This window comes from Zalophus californianus, chromosome 12, assembly GCF_009762305.2.
Source record: "Zalophus californianus isolate mZalCal1 chromosome 12, mZalCal1.pri.v2, whole genome shotgun sequence".
NCBI classification, from domain to species: domain Eukaryota; kingdom Metazoa; phylum Chordata; class Mammalia; order Carnivora; family Otariidae; genus Zalophus; species Zalophus californianus.
In genome coordinates this window covers 59745269-59763791 of record NC_045606.1, presented here as the reverse complement: position 1 = coordinate 59763791, position 18523 = coordinate 59745269, and the positions used below count along the sequence as shown (strand labels likewise).

At 43.3% G+C, this 18523-nt stretch overlaps 1 protein-coding gene across 1 annotated transcript in view; it reads right to left on the bottom strand.

The window, feature by feature from the left end:
- CHN2 (chimerin 2) overlaps positions 1-16620 on the bottom strand; it is a 288691-nt gene extending 272071 nt beyond the window's left edge. The window contains exon 1 of the mRNA XM_027573992.2: positions 16178-16620. Coding sequence (XP_027429793.1) covers positions 16178-16226 — 49 coding nt within the window. The 5' untranslated portion in view covers positions 16227-16620. The remainder of the gene's footprint in view (positions 1-16177) is intronic.
- Between the last annotated feature and the right edge of the window lie 1903 nt (positions 16621-18523).

Below are 18523 nucleotides of genomic sequence, written 5' to 3'. Positions count from 1 at the left end.
TTACAAATTTTTCCATATAAATTGATGGTAAATGCTTCTTCACTTTACAACACTGTGGCTTACAAAAGATTTAATAGGAAATCTACTTTCAGACAGCAGGGAAAACCTGTACTCCTTTACTCTTTCTAACTGAGATGCCAGGTAGTGCTGCTGTCATCTTGACACCAAAAGGAGAGGGAAGCTAAGGACAAAGCCCCTCCACCAAGAGGACAGAGCCAAGAGAACTGCAGAGAAGCCCAGGGTCAGAACTCACTTCTTTTCAGGGTTTTCTGTATTTGCAGCAGAAACATCCTAACCCATACAATAATTGCACCCTGAAACGGTCTCCGGAGGAAGTGAGGAGGCATGAATGTGTTATGCATGTTGGTGTTAGCATGAGAAAAGTTGCATGAACAGCACATTTTCTCAGGGAAAGCTTGGCCTGTGATGTTAGAAAGTACAGTGGCCCCCCCTTACCCAAAGGGGGAGGAGGGATACCTTCCAAGACCCTCAGTGGGTGCCTAAATCCGCAGAGTACTAAACCCTATATATACTGTTTTTTCCTATACATACAAACCTACGATACAGTTCAATTTATAAATGAGGCCCAGTAAGAGATTAAAAACAGTAACTAATAATAAAATAGAAAATTATAACAATATACTGTAATAAAAGTTACATAAATGTGATCTCTCTCTCCAAATAGTATTGCACTGTACTCACCCTCCTTCTTCCCGGGATGATGAGAGGTGATGACATGCGCGCGGGATGAGATGACGCAAGCAGTGTGCGGCAGAGTTAGGCCACCACGGCCCTTCCGCTGATTCATCAGAAAGAGGACAGTCCGCTTCCCCGCTTCCCGAGCGCGGTCGATGCCGGGTAAGCGAAACCGCGGAAAGTTAAACCGCGGATAAAGCAGGACTGCTGTAGGAGGGCCCAGGAATAAAATCCATCCCGGGAGGAAATGTGAGAGCAGGTGCAGAGGCCAACACCTGGCACCAATACCTTGGCCTCCGCGTGCTGTTGTAGGGAACCCAAGGCAACCAGATTTCCCCCCGAGGGAGGACGCGGAACAGCAAAACCACTGTAGTGCATACCCACTTCCTCCCCTGGGTGCCAGGAAAAGACTCTGAATGAGACCTTAAAGAAGAGGATGTTTCAGTACTTGCTTTGCCTTCGCACTCGCATGAATAGGTATCTGTACTTTGCGGGGGTGCCTATCTTTGTTGTCCCATGAAGAGTAAGAAGCACAAGCCACGAACAGTTCAAAGGGGAACCAGCCTTGTTATAAACTCCTACAGGCCATTGAAATTGAAGGCTGCCCGTGGAAGTGGCCACCCAGGGACTCTGTTCCCCCAAGATGCCCCCCCCTCCCCAGAGCCAGATCTTCCTCCAATCGGCAGAAAGTATATCTTATTCTGGGAGTCGCTAAACTTGCAGGGAGAGGAGAGGGACTTCTCCCACACCTGGCCCTCCAAAGCCAGCAGGTATTTTTCAAATGCTTATCGATTGGATTCATTATCATGAACTCTATGTGGTTCTGGAAAACTTCATATTTGAAATACTCATATTTTAGATCATATCTGATCAAACGCATGTTTCTTTACTTGTTCCCCGTTAAAGTAAACACTATCAGAACATCTGAGACAACGGTACCTGGGTCATCTTTCTAAGGAAGTATTTACAGTACTATGAGTACAATGCTATGATCTGACATGATCAAAGTGTCCCTATTCTTTGATTAGAAACAACAAAAGAGCCAGCAGATGATGCCCCTGAAAACGTCTGCACGTGGATCCATCCAGTGGGGGCATCTGGAGGCAGCAACAGAAGCATCACTGTACTAGTAAACTCGGCAGTACCTAGGTTACACAGTAGGAAACTGGGTTCCTGGAGGACTCACAGTCTGCATTGAGGGCGTAAGAGTTGTGCCCGGGGCTTGAAAAGCTGCACAAAAATCTAATTAACTAGTCATGAGAAATGTACTAATTGCTTTGTCCAGCATCAGCAGAGAAGACCTGCTGCTGGCCCTCATTCCTCAGCCAGAGGGAGGACACCGCAGCCTTTGGGGGCACTGGGGAAGGAGGCATTGTCGAGCTGACCCCGGGAACAAACCACAGAGGACACGTCTCTGTGCAACCTTCCGAGGAGGTCGGGGGCTGTCGGTAGAAAAAAACAACTGTGGAAATAAAAATGGGAAAAGGAGGGGGTACCCCCACATGTCGATATCAGTGACTATGGAATGAATGTCTCCTATCTGATTATGTGTATCCATCGAGGAAGGACTTGATCTATGGGGTTTTTTCCCTGTCTGCTCACTTTACAACCTTTTCCCCTTCTCAGCCCTACTCTATCAATTTCTTTTTTTGCCTCTTGTAAATAACATCTTTATTGAGATAGAATTTACATACCCTACAATTCACCTGCTTAAAAGTGTACAGTTCAGTGACTTTTAGTATATTACAGAAATATGCAACCATTACCACAATTTCAGACCATTTTCATCACCCCCAAAAGAAATCCCATACCTATTAGCAGTCCCTCCAGTTTCCCTCCAGCCCTCCCCACCTTAGAAAATCACTTCTCTACTTTCTGCTTCTATGATTTGCCTATTCTGGACATTTCATATGGGTAGAATCATACTCTATGTGGTCTCTTGTAACTGGCTTCCTTCACATAATGTTTTCAAGGTTCTACAAGGTTCACTGTTGTAGCATGTGCACGCTATCACTTTCTAAAATCTTTTCTGTAGCTCTCCCTGCTCAGCTCTAGCTTTACTACTTAATGTTCCTTGAGTGGTTCACTATCCATTCCTGAAAAGTTCTTGCGAACTACAAATCAAGTTTAAGAAGCAGTCCTGGTTCAGAGAAGTCCATGTGATTTTGTTGGGAGTCTCCTTTTGCCCCTAAGTGCAAATAATCCATATTATGAGTTTAAAAAAAAAAAACCAATTTTCTTAAAAATCATTAAAGGCATGTGGTTAGTGTGAACCAGTGATGATGCCCTTAGAGACCTAATTTACATATAATAGCTAAAGGAGGGGCTGTAGCGGCATTCCTATGATATAGAGTGCTTGGGATATACACATACGCATTCCCTCAACAATTACTGAGTGCCTCCTGCATGTGAGACACTGTTCTAGGTACTGCAGATTGGCAGTGAGCAAAACAGACAAACATCTGCGTTTGTGAAGCATGGGGTTTGGATTATTTCTTTACATCATTTAAAGAAAGAAGGAAAACCAAGGTAATAGAAAACAGGGCATTCATCATGGTTACTTTTGGAGGAAGGGAGTGAAGGAAGACAGGGGAGGGAAGGGAGGAGGGAGAAGATGCAAGGGTAGGTGATGTTCCTAGACTGAGAGACTCCCTTATGAGAGTTCTGTTGCTGTGCTAACTTCCATGTCTGTTGCAGAGATTTACTTGCACAGATTGGATATTACATCAAATTTAATTTCAAAAAGAGCCACACCTCTGGATCAGAAAGTATAAACAATGGTGTCTCTTTGGATGAGAGATTTGCCTGGGCTAATTTAAAATGTTTATGAGAAAGTGGGATTCACAGTGGAATCTTACACTAAATGGAGAAATTCTAAACTGATGGGCTTACATGTCAAGGTTTTGAAAGGCTGGTGAAGAGCAAGGTAATATATTTAGAGGAGATTTTTCAAGTTATATTAGACAATCATGAACTCTGAGTGATCATTTATCACCCAAGAAAGGAACCAATGGATCGTCTATATAAGAATGAAACTTCATGAGACCAGAGATTCTTATGTTTTGTTCACAAGTTTTCAATTGTCAAGTTTCTTTCACAGACATTATCCCATTTGATTTTCACAAGTATTATTAGCCCATTTTATGGATGAGAAAATTCAGAGGGGCCCAAATTACCATAGCCAGTTGGTGCTGGTATCTGGGCCAGCTCCCTGGCTGCCCAACACTTGTCACACAGCACCAGGGTTCAAATGAACCCACATTTATTTACAAAACACAAGAATGGATGTTAGAAATAAATTCTGGACAGTGAAATATAAAACAGTAAAAAGAAATACCAGTCCACTCTAGGGGTGGAAAATGGATGGAACTCATTACTATAAGGAGGACCACAAGCTGAATCTACATATACTCTCAAAAACATGTCTCCACGAATTCCTGAATGACAGATTTACGCTGGCTATTTATGAAAAGTAAAATGTCTGCAGGGCATCTCTTCCCTGAAAGCCTGCTGAGCATTTTTACAAAATACCCCTTAGTGCTATTACTGGGGTTAGAATGCTGAACCAAATAAGTACTATGGCAATTATTATATTCTTATGATCAATTACATTGTCTAATTCCACATCATGTCTTCCGTTGGCAGTTGCCTAGGATTTGCTGTGGTTATGTTTCTAATCTTAATCTGATTAAGATTAACTCTCGAGAGAGTTGAAAAGCCCCGTCAATTGCTTTTTTTCTCCGAGGAAGAATTCATATATGGAAAAAAAGAAAAAGGCATGTGGGTTAGTCTGGGTGCTTAAAACAAGCATAGGGCTCCTATGTGGATCAAGTTCAAGCCTCCGACATAGTAACATCACATAGGAGAAAAAACTTTTGTGCCCTGACCACTGACAGTACCTTCAACCTTGGACAATGATCACGAGGGAGATAACAGAGAGGACACCTGGCTTGAACTAACCAGGTCCCCAGCCAGAGAGTAATAACTCACAGGGCACTTCCTGTGGGAGACATGATAATGCTCTCTTTGCATATGAAAGTCAGCAAAATAGTGTTATTTACCCAATAAACATGGCTTAATGGTTTCACTGTCTGCAGGGACAAACACTATAAAACAAAATGGCTAATTTTTCTATAATAAAGTGAATTTGAATGAGCAACTTAAATCAATATTAGGCAGCCAAATTATGTGTATCAATATCTACACATCATTAGCAAAATCCCAAGTGAATTTTTTCATTACTAAAAGTAATGCTAGGTTTGACTTTGCTTTTCCCTTGATATTAACTTATATATTCTATATTTGGTTCAGAAATAACTTTTGTTTGAAACCTAATCCACTTCTGTTTTCTGTGTATACATATACACATAAACACACACCAACAGACATATATACATGCATACAGACCTATATCACACATATACATGTTTTATACACATATACATATTCTCGGCAAGAAGCCTCAGTACAAACATTATCAGATAAGAATTTCCTACTCAGGTCAGGAGAATAATGTGTCCCTTGTTCTGTCAACTTCTCTACCCAACTTGCTAGCATTACAGGCTTTCTTTGGAGGAGTGCACATAAATCTAACAAGTAAATATGTAAAGTCTAGAATGATAGTAAAGCCTAAAACAAGGCACAAAATCTGTATCAACAAGAATCTGATAGAGTTCCAATCTGTCCCTCTCTATTTACTTCATTTCAAAATCTCTGTACACACCCAGAAAAATGAAGGACATCTCCCAATGTCTGACACTAAAACAAAACAGGAACCTGTGAATGGGGGCTGAACTGGGCCACACTGAAGAGAGGGTATCTTTCTGGCATGGAGAGTGTGCAGGGTTGCAACTATGGGAGCCATGGAGCAGTGAGTCAGCAGGTTCTGTGTGGTAGATTCTGTGATAGAGGCTAGAACATCCTCACTAGAGTCGCCCAGACCAGTGGCTGTCCAATACAAGTATGATATGAGCCAAATATCTAATCTCAAATAGTAGCCACATTAAATTTTTTTAAGATTTTATTTATTTATTTATTTGAGAGAGAGCGAGCATGAGCAGGGAGAGGGGTAAAGGGAGAGGGAGAGAGAGAATCTCAAGCAGACTCCATGCTCAGTGCAGAGCCTGACGTAGGGCTTGATCTCACAACCTGAACCGAAATCAAGAGTTGAACGCTTAACTGACTGAGCCATCCATGTGCACTGTCACATTAAATATTTTTAAGTAAACAGGTGAGATTGATTTTTACAATATCTTTTCTTTAACCTACTGTCCAAAAGATGTTATAATCTCAATGTATAATCTATATAACAAGGTTATTCATGACATACATTCTTTTTGTTTTGTACTGAGTCTTCAAACTCTGGTAGGGACTTTACACTTGCAGTGCATCTCCAGTCACACTAGCCACATTTCAAGAGCTAAACAGCCCACATGGCAGTGGCAGATAAGGCAGTGCAGGGCTCAGTCTTGAGATTCTTATAGGTCAGACTGTTAGAGGCCAGTGTTGCAGGCACACACTCTAGTATTAGCTGAAGAAGATATACCCTTCAAACCATACTCCCTGCTTCCTGTTTCCTTGTTGTCCCAAACACTGATCTCTTGGTGTATTCCTTAGAGGCAAAATTATTTAAGAAAAAGCACTTTAGGGATGGCTGGGTAGTTCAGTCAGTTGAGCAGCTGGCTCTTGATTTCAGCTCAGGTCATGATCTCAGGATCATGAGATGGAGCCCCGTGATGGGCTCCAAGCTCAGTGGGGAGTCTGCTTGAGGATTCTCTCTCCTTCTCCCACTGTCCCTCCCCCTGCTCATGCACAAGCGCTCATGTTCTCCTTCTCCAGTAAATAAATAAATCATTTAAAAAAAAAGAAAAAGCACTTTATTTTGTTTGTGTGCAATTATGTCAAATAAGTAAGGAATGCAGGTTTTGTTTCCTTAAAAAACATAGTGCTCAAACAGTCCTGAGGGTACAGAGGACAAGATGAAGTCCAGGTACGGGTTCTCTGATGAGAAAAGAATTACAGATGGTGATGACCCACCCAAGTGATTCTGTAATTCACCCTGCCCTACATGTATGATCTGAGTTATATCAAAAAGGACAGCCATACAGGCCACGGGCCTCTAGCTGTTATGTCTGAACCCCGTAGCCTTAATATCCACCTTTTTCTTGACAGTTGTTTGACCCTTTAAAGATACCATCTACCTTTCCATTTGTTTGTTGCTCTTGAAGATGGTAACAGAAGTTCAAGGAGGAGGGCAGCTTCCTTTTCTTAGGAACTGTCATGTTCCTGCATCTTATTTGCATGCATTTTCTTCCAATTAAATGTACTGAAGATTCCCAAAGCTAACTTTATTTTCTAAAAACCAATGCATTTGCTTTGCCCCATATGTGGGCCTTTTGCAGTAGTAAATACTTCTAGGCGAATGGTTTGCTGATGGCCAAGTTGGTAGAAAAATCTCCTTTAAATAGCACAGCTTGGATATGCCGCTCGCAACCTCAGTCCACACATTCACAATTTTCTTATTTTGTTTATGATGTTTTGGAAGAGATACAATTATAAGATCCAAACTACTTCTGGATATGGACATTTTTTTTCCTCTTTGAGGATGACATTATAACTCACTGTAGGATTTTTTAAAAAGAAATGGGAGTTGTCATTAGGGAAACTATAGACAATTTTTTTAAAAGCTTGAATCCAGTTTCAAGACTAGAAGAGCTTATAAACATTTTAATTACTCTCCCCAACATCATCTTCACCTGTCATTCCACAGTTCCCCTCAAAGTTATGAAAAAAATTACTTTTTTAAAAAAAGCCAATTTGCAAAATTAGTGAAATATAACCTAAGCAGCATGACATACAGGAATGGGAGAACATTCTATCAAAGTTTCTATCCATAGCTTATTAATTTTACATTAGTAGTGTCCCTCTCTTAGAACTACCTTCCCTGTTTACCAGTGCTGCCCAACAGGATCTTTTACAGGATGAAGGAAATGTTCTATTTCTGCATGGTCTAATATGGTAACCAGCAACCACATGTGCTATTGAGCACTTGAAATGTGCCTCATGCAACTAAGGAACTGAATTTATTTAAATTTAAATTTGAAAACAGCTACATGTGGCTAGTGGTTACCATATTGGAGAGCACAGCTATATATAGTCAGGGCAGAGGCTAGGTCACTTAAGTCTTTGTGCCTCTATTGGCACAACATCAGCCTTGAGATCTAAGGCTCATGTAAAATACAAAGCACTTTATGACTTCTTTTTTGAAAATATTAAATAATTAAATAGAACAGCTTCCATGAAGCCAGACAGGGGGAAAAAGAACAGCTGTAAGAAATTCTCTAAGGATAATGCTACTCCTTAGGATGAGCCAGGAAAGGGGATGAAGAATTAATGTTCTGGAAACATGGGTCCTAGATGTCAGTTCCAGCTCTAGCTCCACCACCAACTAGCTGAACGGCCCTGGGCAGTTCTTGGAGCCCCTCCGAACCTGATTCTCTTACTTATGTAATTCTGGAATCTGTTAAAACAACCTGCAAGTCCCATCCTCACTTGAAACCTATAACGAAATGTAAAGTCAAACCAGCTCGGGAGGGAAAAAACATTCTCAGGTAGGAAGTGTTGCATATGGTCTACCTGAATGCCTTCTGTAATTGTGGTTCCTGTACTTTTCACTTAAGACATAAGCTAACAAATACATATTCTTCCTGCTGAGGATTCAGAATCTGGGAGTTTCATGAGGTGATCATAAGACTTGATAAGCTCACACAAAATGGAATGCTTTTAAGACTCCAGTGAAGACAATCAACTGGATGCAAAGTAGTACTATACTTTTTTTCTCCCCCTTGATGTTTTTTATTTGGAAAATTTTCAAACCTTGGAAAAGTTGCAAGAATAGTACAATGAACACTTATATACCCTTCACCTCCTGAAACTGTTCTTAAGTACAGATATCCATAAGTCCAATCCCCTAGGTGATCTCTCTACAGAGCATGCACTTGGTAAACATCTCCGCTAGTGAGAATAAGTTTTGGTCAGGTTGGATGTGGGTCTGGATAACTACCAAGGGCAACAAAATAAAGCACAACTGTATTACTGTACTTTCTCTGTTAACAATGAGCATATATTTCAGCCTTAAACTTTAATGTCAGACACTTTAAAAACGAGATAGAATCAAAAACCCACCCTTTATGTTTCAAGAGGAAGAAAACTGATCTTTGAAATTAAGGAGACGTTGCTCCAATCCTAGCACCTCAAATCCAAGCTCTGTGCTCTCTCTGAACCGATGTCTCTGTTCGCAAAAGGGGATACGTGGTCTACCTCAGAGAAATACCCCAGGGATTACATGTAAACAGAGTGAGACATAGCAACCATCCAGTATTGTTAGTTGCTTTTCCAGTTTACTAAGCATTTTCCCAAATAGTATACTTCAGGAATGACAACTCTGTGGGATAAATTCATCAGATATCACTATTTCTGGTTTAAAGACAAGAGAGGGGTGCCTGGGCGGCTCAGTCAGTTAAGCGTCTGCCTTTGGCTCAGGTCATGATCTCAGGGTCCTGGGATCGAGTCCCACATCGGGCTGCCTGCTCGGCGGAGAGCGTGCTTCTCCCTCTCCCTCTGCCACTCCCCCTGCTCATGCTCTCACTCTCTCTGTCAAATAAATAAATAAAATCTTAAAAAAAGAAGACAAGAGGATGGAGGCTCAAAGAGGAGGGCAGGAGAGAGGGAAGGGGGGGAATCGGCATCTACTGGGCAGAGAGGAGAGCCAGGCCTATGGGAGACAATGCTTCCCTCACCCCTCTTAATGCTCACATCAGTTCTGGGAAACAGGCTGTCATATCTGCAGTCTGCAGTGAGGTTTTAAAGCTCGGAAAGGCTAATTTCACCAAAGGTCACATCGTTAGCTAGTTATAGGACTTAATTAAGTAAGTATCTGGTTTAAGTGCCTACATTAATGGTTTAGGAACTTTCATTAAGGGTTCAAGAGTCCTGATTCATGGTTTAAGGGTCAGAGTTAGGGCTTAAAGCCTCTTGAAGAGCCTTAGTTAAGGGTTTAGCTGCCCTGGTCAATGCCTTGGTTAAAGGTTTCAATGTCCAGATCTTCTGACTCTGAGGTTAGGGCTCTTCCTGCAACATCTGACGAAGACACATTTCAGAACGTGAGATTTCTTGCCAGCTCAAGGAAGCAGACTGTTTGTCTAGATCTAGTGGATTCTGCCAGGCAAGGGGCATGGAGCCTTTCTTGTTGAAAAAGCGTTCTCCCCAGCAGGCCCACCAAGGCAAGGGGTGATTGGCAGCCTGCACAATGTGTAGACGACGTCTCAACTCCAGGAATCTTATCAGTGTAACTTCTGACCTGAGGTGATTCCATTTTAAATAAGGCTATTCACTGAACACCTTTATTAGAGAATGTCTATGGGAACTTAGGCATTGGATGATTTGAAATAACTCTTGATACGGCTGAGGTCGGGTGACTTAGGCCAAGCTATCGAAGCAAGGCAAGGTTGTAATTAGACATGGTGTAAAGACTATTCAAAGATTGGCCCCCACAAAGGTGTACGATTAATAATAAATGAGGGGAAAAGCAGGCTATTTGCACAAGCAGCTAGTGAATGACTCTCCCTGGGTACAGAGCCGCAAAGTTTTATTGCCACTTGGCAATGCACACGCGCCAGGTCTTCAGCCTCAGATCCCAGTGAACAGACACATGGGTCCCGTTGCAGAGCAGACTGCCTGTGGGACCAGCACATTCCTCACTGGATTTCCCTCTAGCCATGGAGACTAAATAAACCTCTGCTTTTGTTAGTCACTTTGAGACACATGAGTGTGTTCTGTCACACCAACCAGCCTGTACCAGACCTACAGGCATCCATCTTGGTCCCCTGACCAGAATCCATGTGAGCAACAGAATACCACCTTCCATTCCCACTGAGAAAATGGAAAGAGAAGCAGGAAGGTACTTAGAGGATTTGGAAACTAACAGTCAAGTAAGACCAAATGCAGGGTTGATGGAAAAAAAAATCTAAATAGAAATCTGACCAACATAATAACAGGTGAGAAAAGTAAAAAGAAGAGAGGAAGGAGGGAAGGAAGGAAAGAGGAGAGGGAGGGAGGGAGGGAGGAAGAAAGCCATTCATTTTGAAAATTAAATGACACACATCAGGAGTCATGAAATGTGAATACATTCATAAAAGATAAATGATTGGTGGGTGATAGATGGACGCTATTAATCATAGGTCTATCACTAGGTCCCTTTCTCCTTCTCTGCTTCTAACCATCTTGGCAAGAATCTTGATCTTCTGGCAGAAAACTCTTTTCCAAAACATACCAATGTGACACTGCTCATGTACAGGTTTTCCAAACCCAGTGTCCGGTTATTTTCACCATTGTGCAAAAACAGGAGACCCCGCAGAGCCGCAGACGGCCCTCAGCAGAAGTGACACCCGGGCCAAGCCCCAGGTTGCAGCTGAGAGAACACGCTGTCCAGTTAAATCCCACATGGACTGGCCTTGGAAAATACCTGGTGTTTGTGTTCCCCAAAAGTTGAACAAATGGCAGGATCTTTGAAAACACTTCACAGGGTTTGTGGGAATGATGGGGGGGGGGGATCTGGCATTTTAGCTAAAGTACGCGTATCGGTGGGCCCTCGTCAAACAAGGCGAACATGCTGTCATGCTTAAGAAATGTCTTTCCTCTCAGATTCTCTGTCACTGGGTTCATCTGGGTTCCCACAAGGGAGCAGCGAAAAATCTAATAAGTTAAAATGAGGTGTGGGAAGGTCACCCGAAAAATATCAAAGAACAATACTCCTCATCTGAGTAAATGATTTCTTTCAGGGAGGTAGTTTTAGCTTGGTGATTTTTTTATTTGCAATGCTTTTGAAATTGCAAATTTTTTTGGTGATTTAAAATAAACAAAAGAAATCAAATCATCCTGACTCTCTAGGTAATTATGAAATTAAATTACCAGCAGTTATCACTAAAACAAAGGTAAAGACATTTCTTTTACACAAAATCGAATATTTCTGAATAATTCAGGGGTCCAAAAGAAGACTTCTCAGTGTGAATGTCTGTTTCAACAAAGATACCCTGTTTTGTAGTATTAGATCCATGGAGTTTCTAATTACACATATATGTCTTGGCAGCATTATTATAGTTCAGTTTTACCTTCTGCATCTAGGGATATGAAAGATTTCTATATGTCACTGGTTCTGACCCTCCAGTAATAAGTAATGAAAATTCCTATTTATCATTTGTAGGATCAAGCCAGTGTGACAGCAGAAAATAGCATTATTTATTTGGCCCACATTACTATTGTATACAATCTGGAGAAATAAATCCCTCAATCCATTTAGGAATGTTCTTTTCCCAATTAAGGTTTCAATGACTCTACACATAAATACTGATTTTTACCTTTTTCCATTTGCATTTTAATTTAAAAAGTCTATGTTGGTTTCATTTCTATAATACAATATGTTTATGTTCTCAAAATCTTAACAACTTATCCGGGGGTCCCTTTAATATTTAATTTTTACCTTGTTCAGTTCATAGCTTTTTTATTTATTACTTTACTTGAGTTGAGTTCTTTTCTTTCTTTCTTTCTTTCTTTTAAACACTGTGAAATTACCCATTTGGCAATAACATCACTAAAACGCAAAAAGTTCTTCTCTCAATTATAAAAGCCAACATAACCCATGATTATTAAGAAAACTATTCTGTACATCAACCATTGTTTATTTCAGAATACAATCAAGTACCATAGGCTAGAGTAAAAGCTTAAGGATAGTGATTTTTTTTTTTGCACTTAAAATAATAAAGGTAATCAAACCTTCCTGCCAATCTAGGTGATTGTGAAATTTAATTAGTAGCAGTTATCATTAAAACAAAGGCAAAGCAATTTCTTCTACACATAATTGAATATTCCAGAAGAAAATTTCTGAACAGTTCTTGGAAAATGTATTTAAAAATTAATTTTAACCTTATTATTTCATTTGTTATGTCTCAGTTGGTAATGCAGAATAAATGACACACTCGAGTGTTGCGGTTCAACAACAGCAAGTGAGAACGTATTCTCAGGAAAATCAGATAACTTTGAGCTTAATACTGAGTGAATTATTAGATCTTTACTCTCCGTGCAAACACACCCAAACCTAAACCTTCCACATCTATTCCTCCAAAGGAGGTTTAACCCATATTATTCGAGTTCACACCTCCATGTGTTATTCACTACAGAATCAACAGTTCCTTTTTTTACTGCTCAATTGCCCAAGTATGTCCTAAGGCTTCCAGAGAGTTGTTCCATCAAACCCACTGCTACCTGAACAGAAAGAAAACCTCCCACCCACGTCAGCAGCAACAGTAGGTGATCTAGCATCTCTCTGCATGATGCTAATAGATCTATAAGCATAACCGTCCAAAGAAGAGACACCACCTACAAAATGGATCAAGAGCCCTAAGAAAGGAAGTTGAACATTCCTCCATGGACTTCCCCATCTCCAGGCCTTTGCCTAAGCTCTTCCCTCTTCCTGAAATGCCTTTCCCCCTCTCTGCTCTCTGGAAAAAAAATCCCACTCATCCTTTAAGCCCTAACTCATAGGTCACTGGTTCTGACCCTCCCTGTCTACTGAGGGAATCACTCCCTTCCTTGTACTCTCTTCCACATAATTCACTTTAATCCAACTGGAATATACATTACTATCTGTCGTCCATCTCTGCTACTGGATGGTGAGGAAAAGGATCCTAATTCGTCTTTCTATTCCAAACTCTTGGGACAATGCCTGAAACCTAAAATACACTTAATGACTGCTTACTTAATGGACCTCAAACCTCAAGGTCAAATTTAACATTCAACGTAAGAGTCAAATTTTATGTGTGTTGGACTTATTTCTGCACCTAAAGGCTGAGCCATGAGTGCCTTCTATTTCATTCCTCAAAGAAGCAAAATTTGTTCACAGCAAACACCGACTAAGTGCCACACCCTGGGCTAACTGCTCTGCACATATTATCTCTTTTAATCCACACATCATTCCTATGAGTAAGTCCCATTATTAACATTAACCTTATCAACAGATGAGGAAACTGAGGCTTAGAGAAGTTGAGCAACTCACTCCAAATTGCCCAACTGGTCAATGCGGCAGCCAGAACTCAAAAACAATAATCCCAGAACTTCAGAATTAGAAGGAATCCTAAAATTATCTTCCTCACTCAGCCTCCTTGAAACCGAGGCTTGTAATATTTACTTCCTGGCACATAGTAGGCCCCATGTGAAAACAGTGATGAATAGATTGATGGAGTGCCCTACTTTCTCAGACTCTGGCCCTTGCCTGGGAGAACGCAGCTGCCACCACAAACAGGCTCTATTCTTTAGTGCCCAACACCTCTCACAGGTGTGAATTGCTTGTGTCATCTGAATTATTCATGATCCACACGCCGGGTAAGTGTGCCTAAAAAGACAACTACAGCTTCTTGTGTTTTTCAAGACAAAGTGTCTGATTAATTGGTGTATTGAGCAATATAAGTTCATGGGCCAGTCTGATCTACATCAAATAGTATATCCATGCCCACTTTCTGAATTTCAGTGTTCACATAATTTCCCAGTTCCCACTGAGATTTAAAATAGTGGTAACTAAAGCAGGAAGGAGACCCATCATAAGCATCTCCATCCTATCTGCAAAGCAATTACCATCATCTAAAGCTCGTACTGTGTGACTTCAAACCCACGTATTTTTCTGAAGCCGGAATTCAATTTTTCGATCCGGTTTCTTAAGCTATACCAAGATCTGAACATTCAGATGCCACAGCATCTGTAATTTATGCCATCAGTAAATCATGTGAGAATACTGCCTTCTTGTCTTTTCTCCATTCTTCTTTCTCGTTGCCACCTCCCCCCAACCAGTCCCTTTTCTAGTGGGCAGTTTTCTGAGAGGGCTAACCATATGCTAATCGTAAGCCAACATCACTGTATTTTAAATTCAATGTTAGTCAACCAAAATGAATTGAAAAGCAGCAGCGGTGGTTTGGGGGTACTAAAAATATGCTGTAGCATTTGCTGAGTTCTCAGAATTAAAACCACAGGCAGTCAACTTGTTGCTGCTCTTAATAAGACATGACTGTTCTGCCCCATTGGCTGCTACTACCAGCAACTTGAACTATATCATACGCCTAACAACATTGTGCTTTTGATTAGTTGGCAGTGATCAAGAAAGGAGGTGCCATTTCCCAGGAACTGAACCTGCCAAAAAAGATAACAGATGGCTTTCCAGGGATAAACTTGTGCCACATCACAATCGCACCTTAGTCAAACTCACCTTGTATTTATGATTAAATTAGTTACACATGTATAGATACGGCAAATTTATGACAGGCTTTCTGTCCAATGGTCCCAACCAGGTGATTGTCCTCTGAGTTTAATGTCCGGGTAATTGTAATAATAATAAAAAAACACAATAGGAATTAATACAATATTAACATACTGAGTATTTTCCTTAGGATTTCACGACCCTCTTGACCCCTGAAGACTGTATACTACACTAAATGTCTTATCAGCTATGCCTTTAGGGTTTGTCATTAAAGTTTTCAGTGACCAGAGAGGTAGAAGAATTCTACCTACTGCATTATTCTGATTAGAAACCTGTCATACTCAGAAACCAGAGGGTTTGTTTCTATTGATTCCTATTCGAATCTTCAGATTCATTAGCAGTTTTTTCTCTTCAGTGAGACCTGCTGATCAACCATAAAAAAAGCTGAAAGAAGTCCTCCCTTTGCTCACTTGAAAACAAAATGTATGCCTGGAAAGTGAAATTAGTATCATAAGAAAATGTCCAAGAGGCCACATAGGAAAATCACACACACACACACACACACACACACACACACACACACACACACACACTTGTAAACCGGCAAATTGTCAGAGGTTGGGCTAGACCTTCCTTCCTCTAACTCTCTTCAATCAGGACCAGAAACACAGAATCCCTTCATTACTTCTATCTCAAACCATGCCCCAAGCTTGTGTCTCCACGGAGCTAATTTCTGAAACAAACAAAGAAAATCAAGTCTGTGAGGAGCGAGGGTTTTCTCCCCTCTTCCTTGGATTTGGGCATCCAGCCCGGCGGGCGCCCAGCGTCGCCCCAACCTTCCGCGCCCCGCTAGCCCAGGTTCCAGCTGCTCCAGAAAGTGCGAGCCTGCCCTGCTCCTTTCGCTTCTCGCCTGCTGCTCCCCAAGTCTCCAGAACACTCGCGTTCGCACACTAAGGGCGCCACCGCTCTCCCACCTCGGTGCTGTCAGATGTCAGGCGCGGAGGTGCTGTGGGCGCCCCGGGTGCTGGCAAACCAAACAAGTGTCACACCGGGCGCCTGCCCTCGCTCCGAGGCAGGGGGCAGGACGGCCACAGGTAGGCTCTACCCATCCCGGGGTGCGGGGCGAGGGCAGGGAGCGAGAGACCCAGCGCGGCAGCCTGCGTCCGACGGGCTGAAACTCACCGGAGGACACCGAGGAGCCGGACAGGCTGGAGTTGCTGGACGCTGCCATCTCCGCGGCCCGCGCGTCGCTGCTGGCTCAGCCCCGGTGCGGACGCCGCCGCCGCTGCCCTCGCGCGACCGCTCGCAGCCTTCGCGGCCCCCAGCCCATGGCAAAGTCCTGGGGACGCGCAGAAAGCACCAGCCTCCGGACTCTGCCGGCACTTCCTGCTCCACCAGATGACGCGCTGCTGCCGCCGCTATTTATTTGTGGTTTCCGTCCCTCTCGGCGCCTTTGCACGCTCTTCTCCGGGTGTCGGGGGGTAGGTGCGAGCGGAGGGAGGCCGAGGGGCGGCCGGAGCGGACTAATCGTGGCTCCAGTCGAGCCCTAGCTGTGGGTCGAGCTCCCCCGAGCGCGGCTGGGACCACCGCGCCCGGGCGGCCCGGAGGCGCCCCGCCTGCTCCTGCACCCTCCCCTGGGCTCCCGCCTCCCCGGCGGCACTTCGAGCAGCCCGGGCAAAGGCGGCAGGAGCCAGACAGACAGAGCGACCTCCCCCTTCTCCCTCCGCCCCAACTCCGCTCGCGCGCACACAAAGGAAGGAGAGGAGACGCGGGAGCTCTGGGGCTGGTTCAGCTGCCGTGGGCTTGACAGCTCCTGCGACTGGGGCTGGAGGAGGAGGCTGGGGACTGCCGGGCGGGGGGACGCTGGACCGGGGCGCGAGGCCCCGAGGTGCTGGGGAGGCCGCCGGGGGGCGCGGGGCGAGCGCGACTGCGGTGCGCAGCGCTGCTCCACGGTCTGGAGGCAACCGGGAGTGGGGAGTGGGGAGAAGGTGGTGGGGCTCGCTGCCCGTGGCCAGGCTAAGGGGCGGCGAAGACAGCCGAGGTGGGGGATCCAGAGGGCGAAGGCGAGGTCACTATGGACAGGGTGCGAGCTAAAAGGGGGTCTGGGATCCCAGAGAGGCTCTGGAGAGCTTCTTCCATTCCCCTCCAAATTGTCCTTTGTTACTCTGGAGCTGATGGTCCCTACGCTGCAAGAAGGTGTGTTTCCCAGAACACCCTCAAAACACCTAGCAAGCCCCATCCAGAGGCACTTAAGTACGCCCAGCCACGGACAGTGACTAACGGGTCCACTGGGTTTTTGAGGTTGCCCTTCAAAGAAATAGTGATGTTCCAAACATGTCATCAGGCCCACACAAAGCCGGGTGTCAAGAGAAAGAGGTTCTCTGACTTCCGTCTGGTAAAGGAGCCTCACAAAAGACTTGGCAGCAGGTGCAACTGTGCCCTTTCAGGATAAGGAATTGCTTAGGTGTGTGAGAGAAAGAGACTTGAGCACAAGGTGTGTGGCTTCCCCCTGTATTTAAGCCTAAATTAATTTCACTGGGAGGAAATATCATACAGATTTTTTTTTTAATCTATTTCACACTCCCAGCAGGGTAATCGGTTCTTTCAATCCTGAAGCAACAGAAAACTGTGAAATTTGAACAGAAATTGTTAGATCAAAGGAAAGCGCAAACATTAAAGGAATGAAAGTACTCTCATTATGTAGCAAAGTGGAAAGTGTTCACATTGGGGTAGTTCAATTTTTAAAAACATGGTTAAAAGGACAGAGTCAATTTAAAAATTGTCAAGAGTGACACAGGCACAGCAGACAGTCCTAGGGGGTTCACATCAACCACGCACCCAATGAACAGTGAATGGTAAGTGTTGAATAATCATAATATGCACTCATGTCACATTTTCTAGTTGATTTAAACTTTTTGAAAATTCCCTTCAGGATGCCATCCCAGCACATCTTCCCAATAAGGCTCATTTTTTTTTTTTTAAAGCAGTTTTCTGAATAGCTGAGGGCTCATGAGCCCACCTCAACCACACTGAGTCTTCCTGACTCTCATCTACATGGAACTTGGAACACCCCTGCCTGGTATAAAGAGACCTGAGCACACACACACACCCACCCCCGCAACACACACACTCCTTTTTCTCTCCTTTTGTGCCATGCAGGCTTGATGCAGCCTAACCTGGAGTCCGTCAGGGATATGTGGCCCATCACAACACTAATTTCTCCATCAGAACTAACTTCCTGTTTTCCCAAAGTTCTTCTGATCAAAGGCACATCTACTTGATTAACTAGTAACCTACGTATCCCTCCAGACCTTTAGATGGTGGACTGACCTGGCTATGTCACCTAGTAGGGTTGACACCCTCTGGGCTTTGAAGAAGAAAGACAACGCAGGAATTCATACTCTGGTTCCACCACTTATTAGTTACATGACCTTGAGCAAACTACCTACACTCAGTGAGTCTCAGTTTCTCCACCTGCCACCCAAATCTTGATACTATAGGGTGTTATGAAGACTAAATGAAATCATG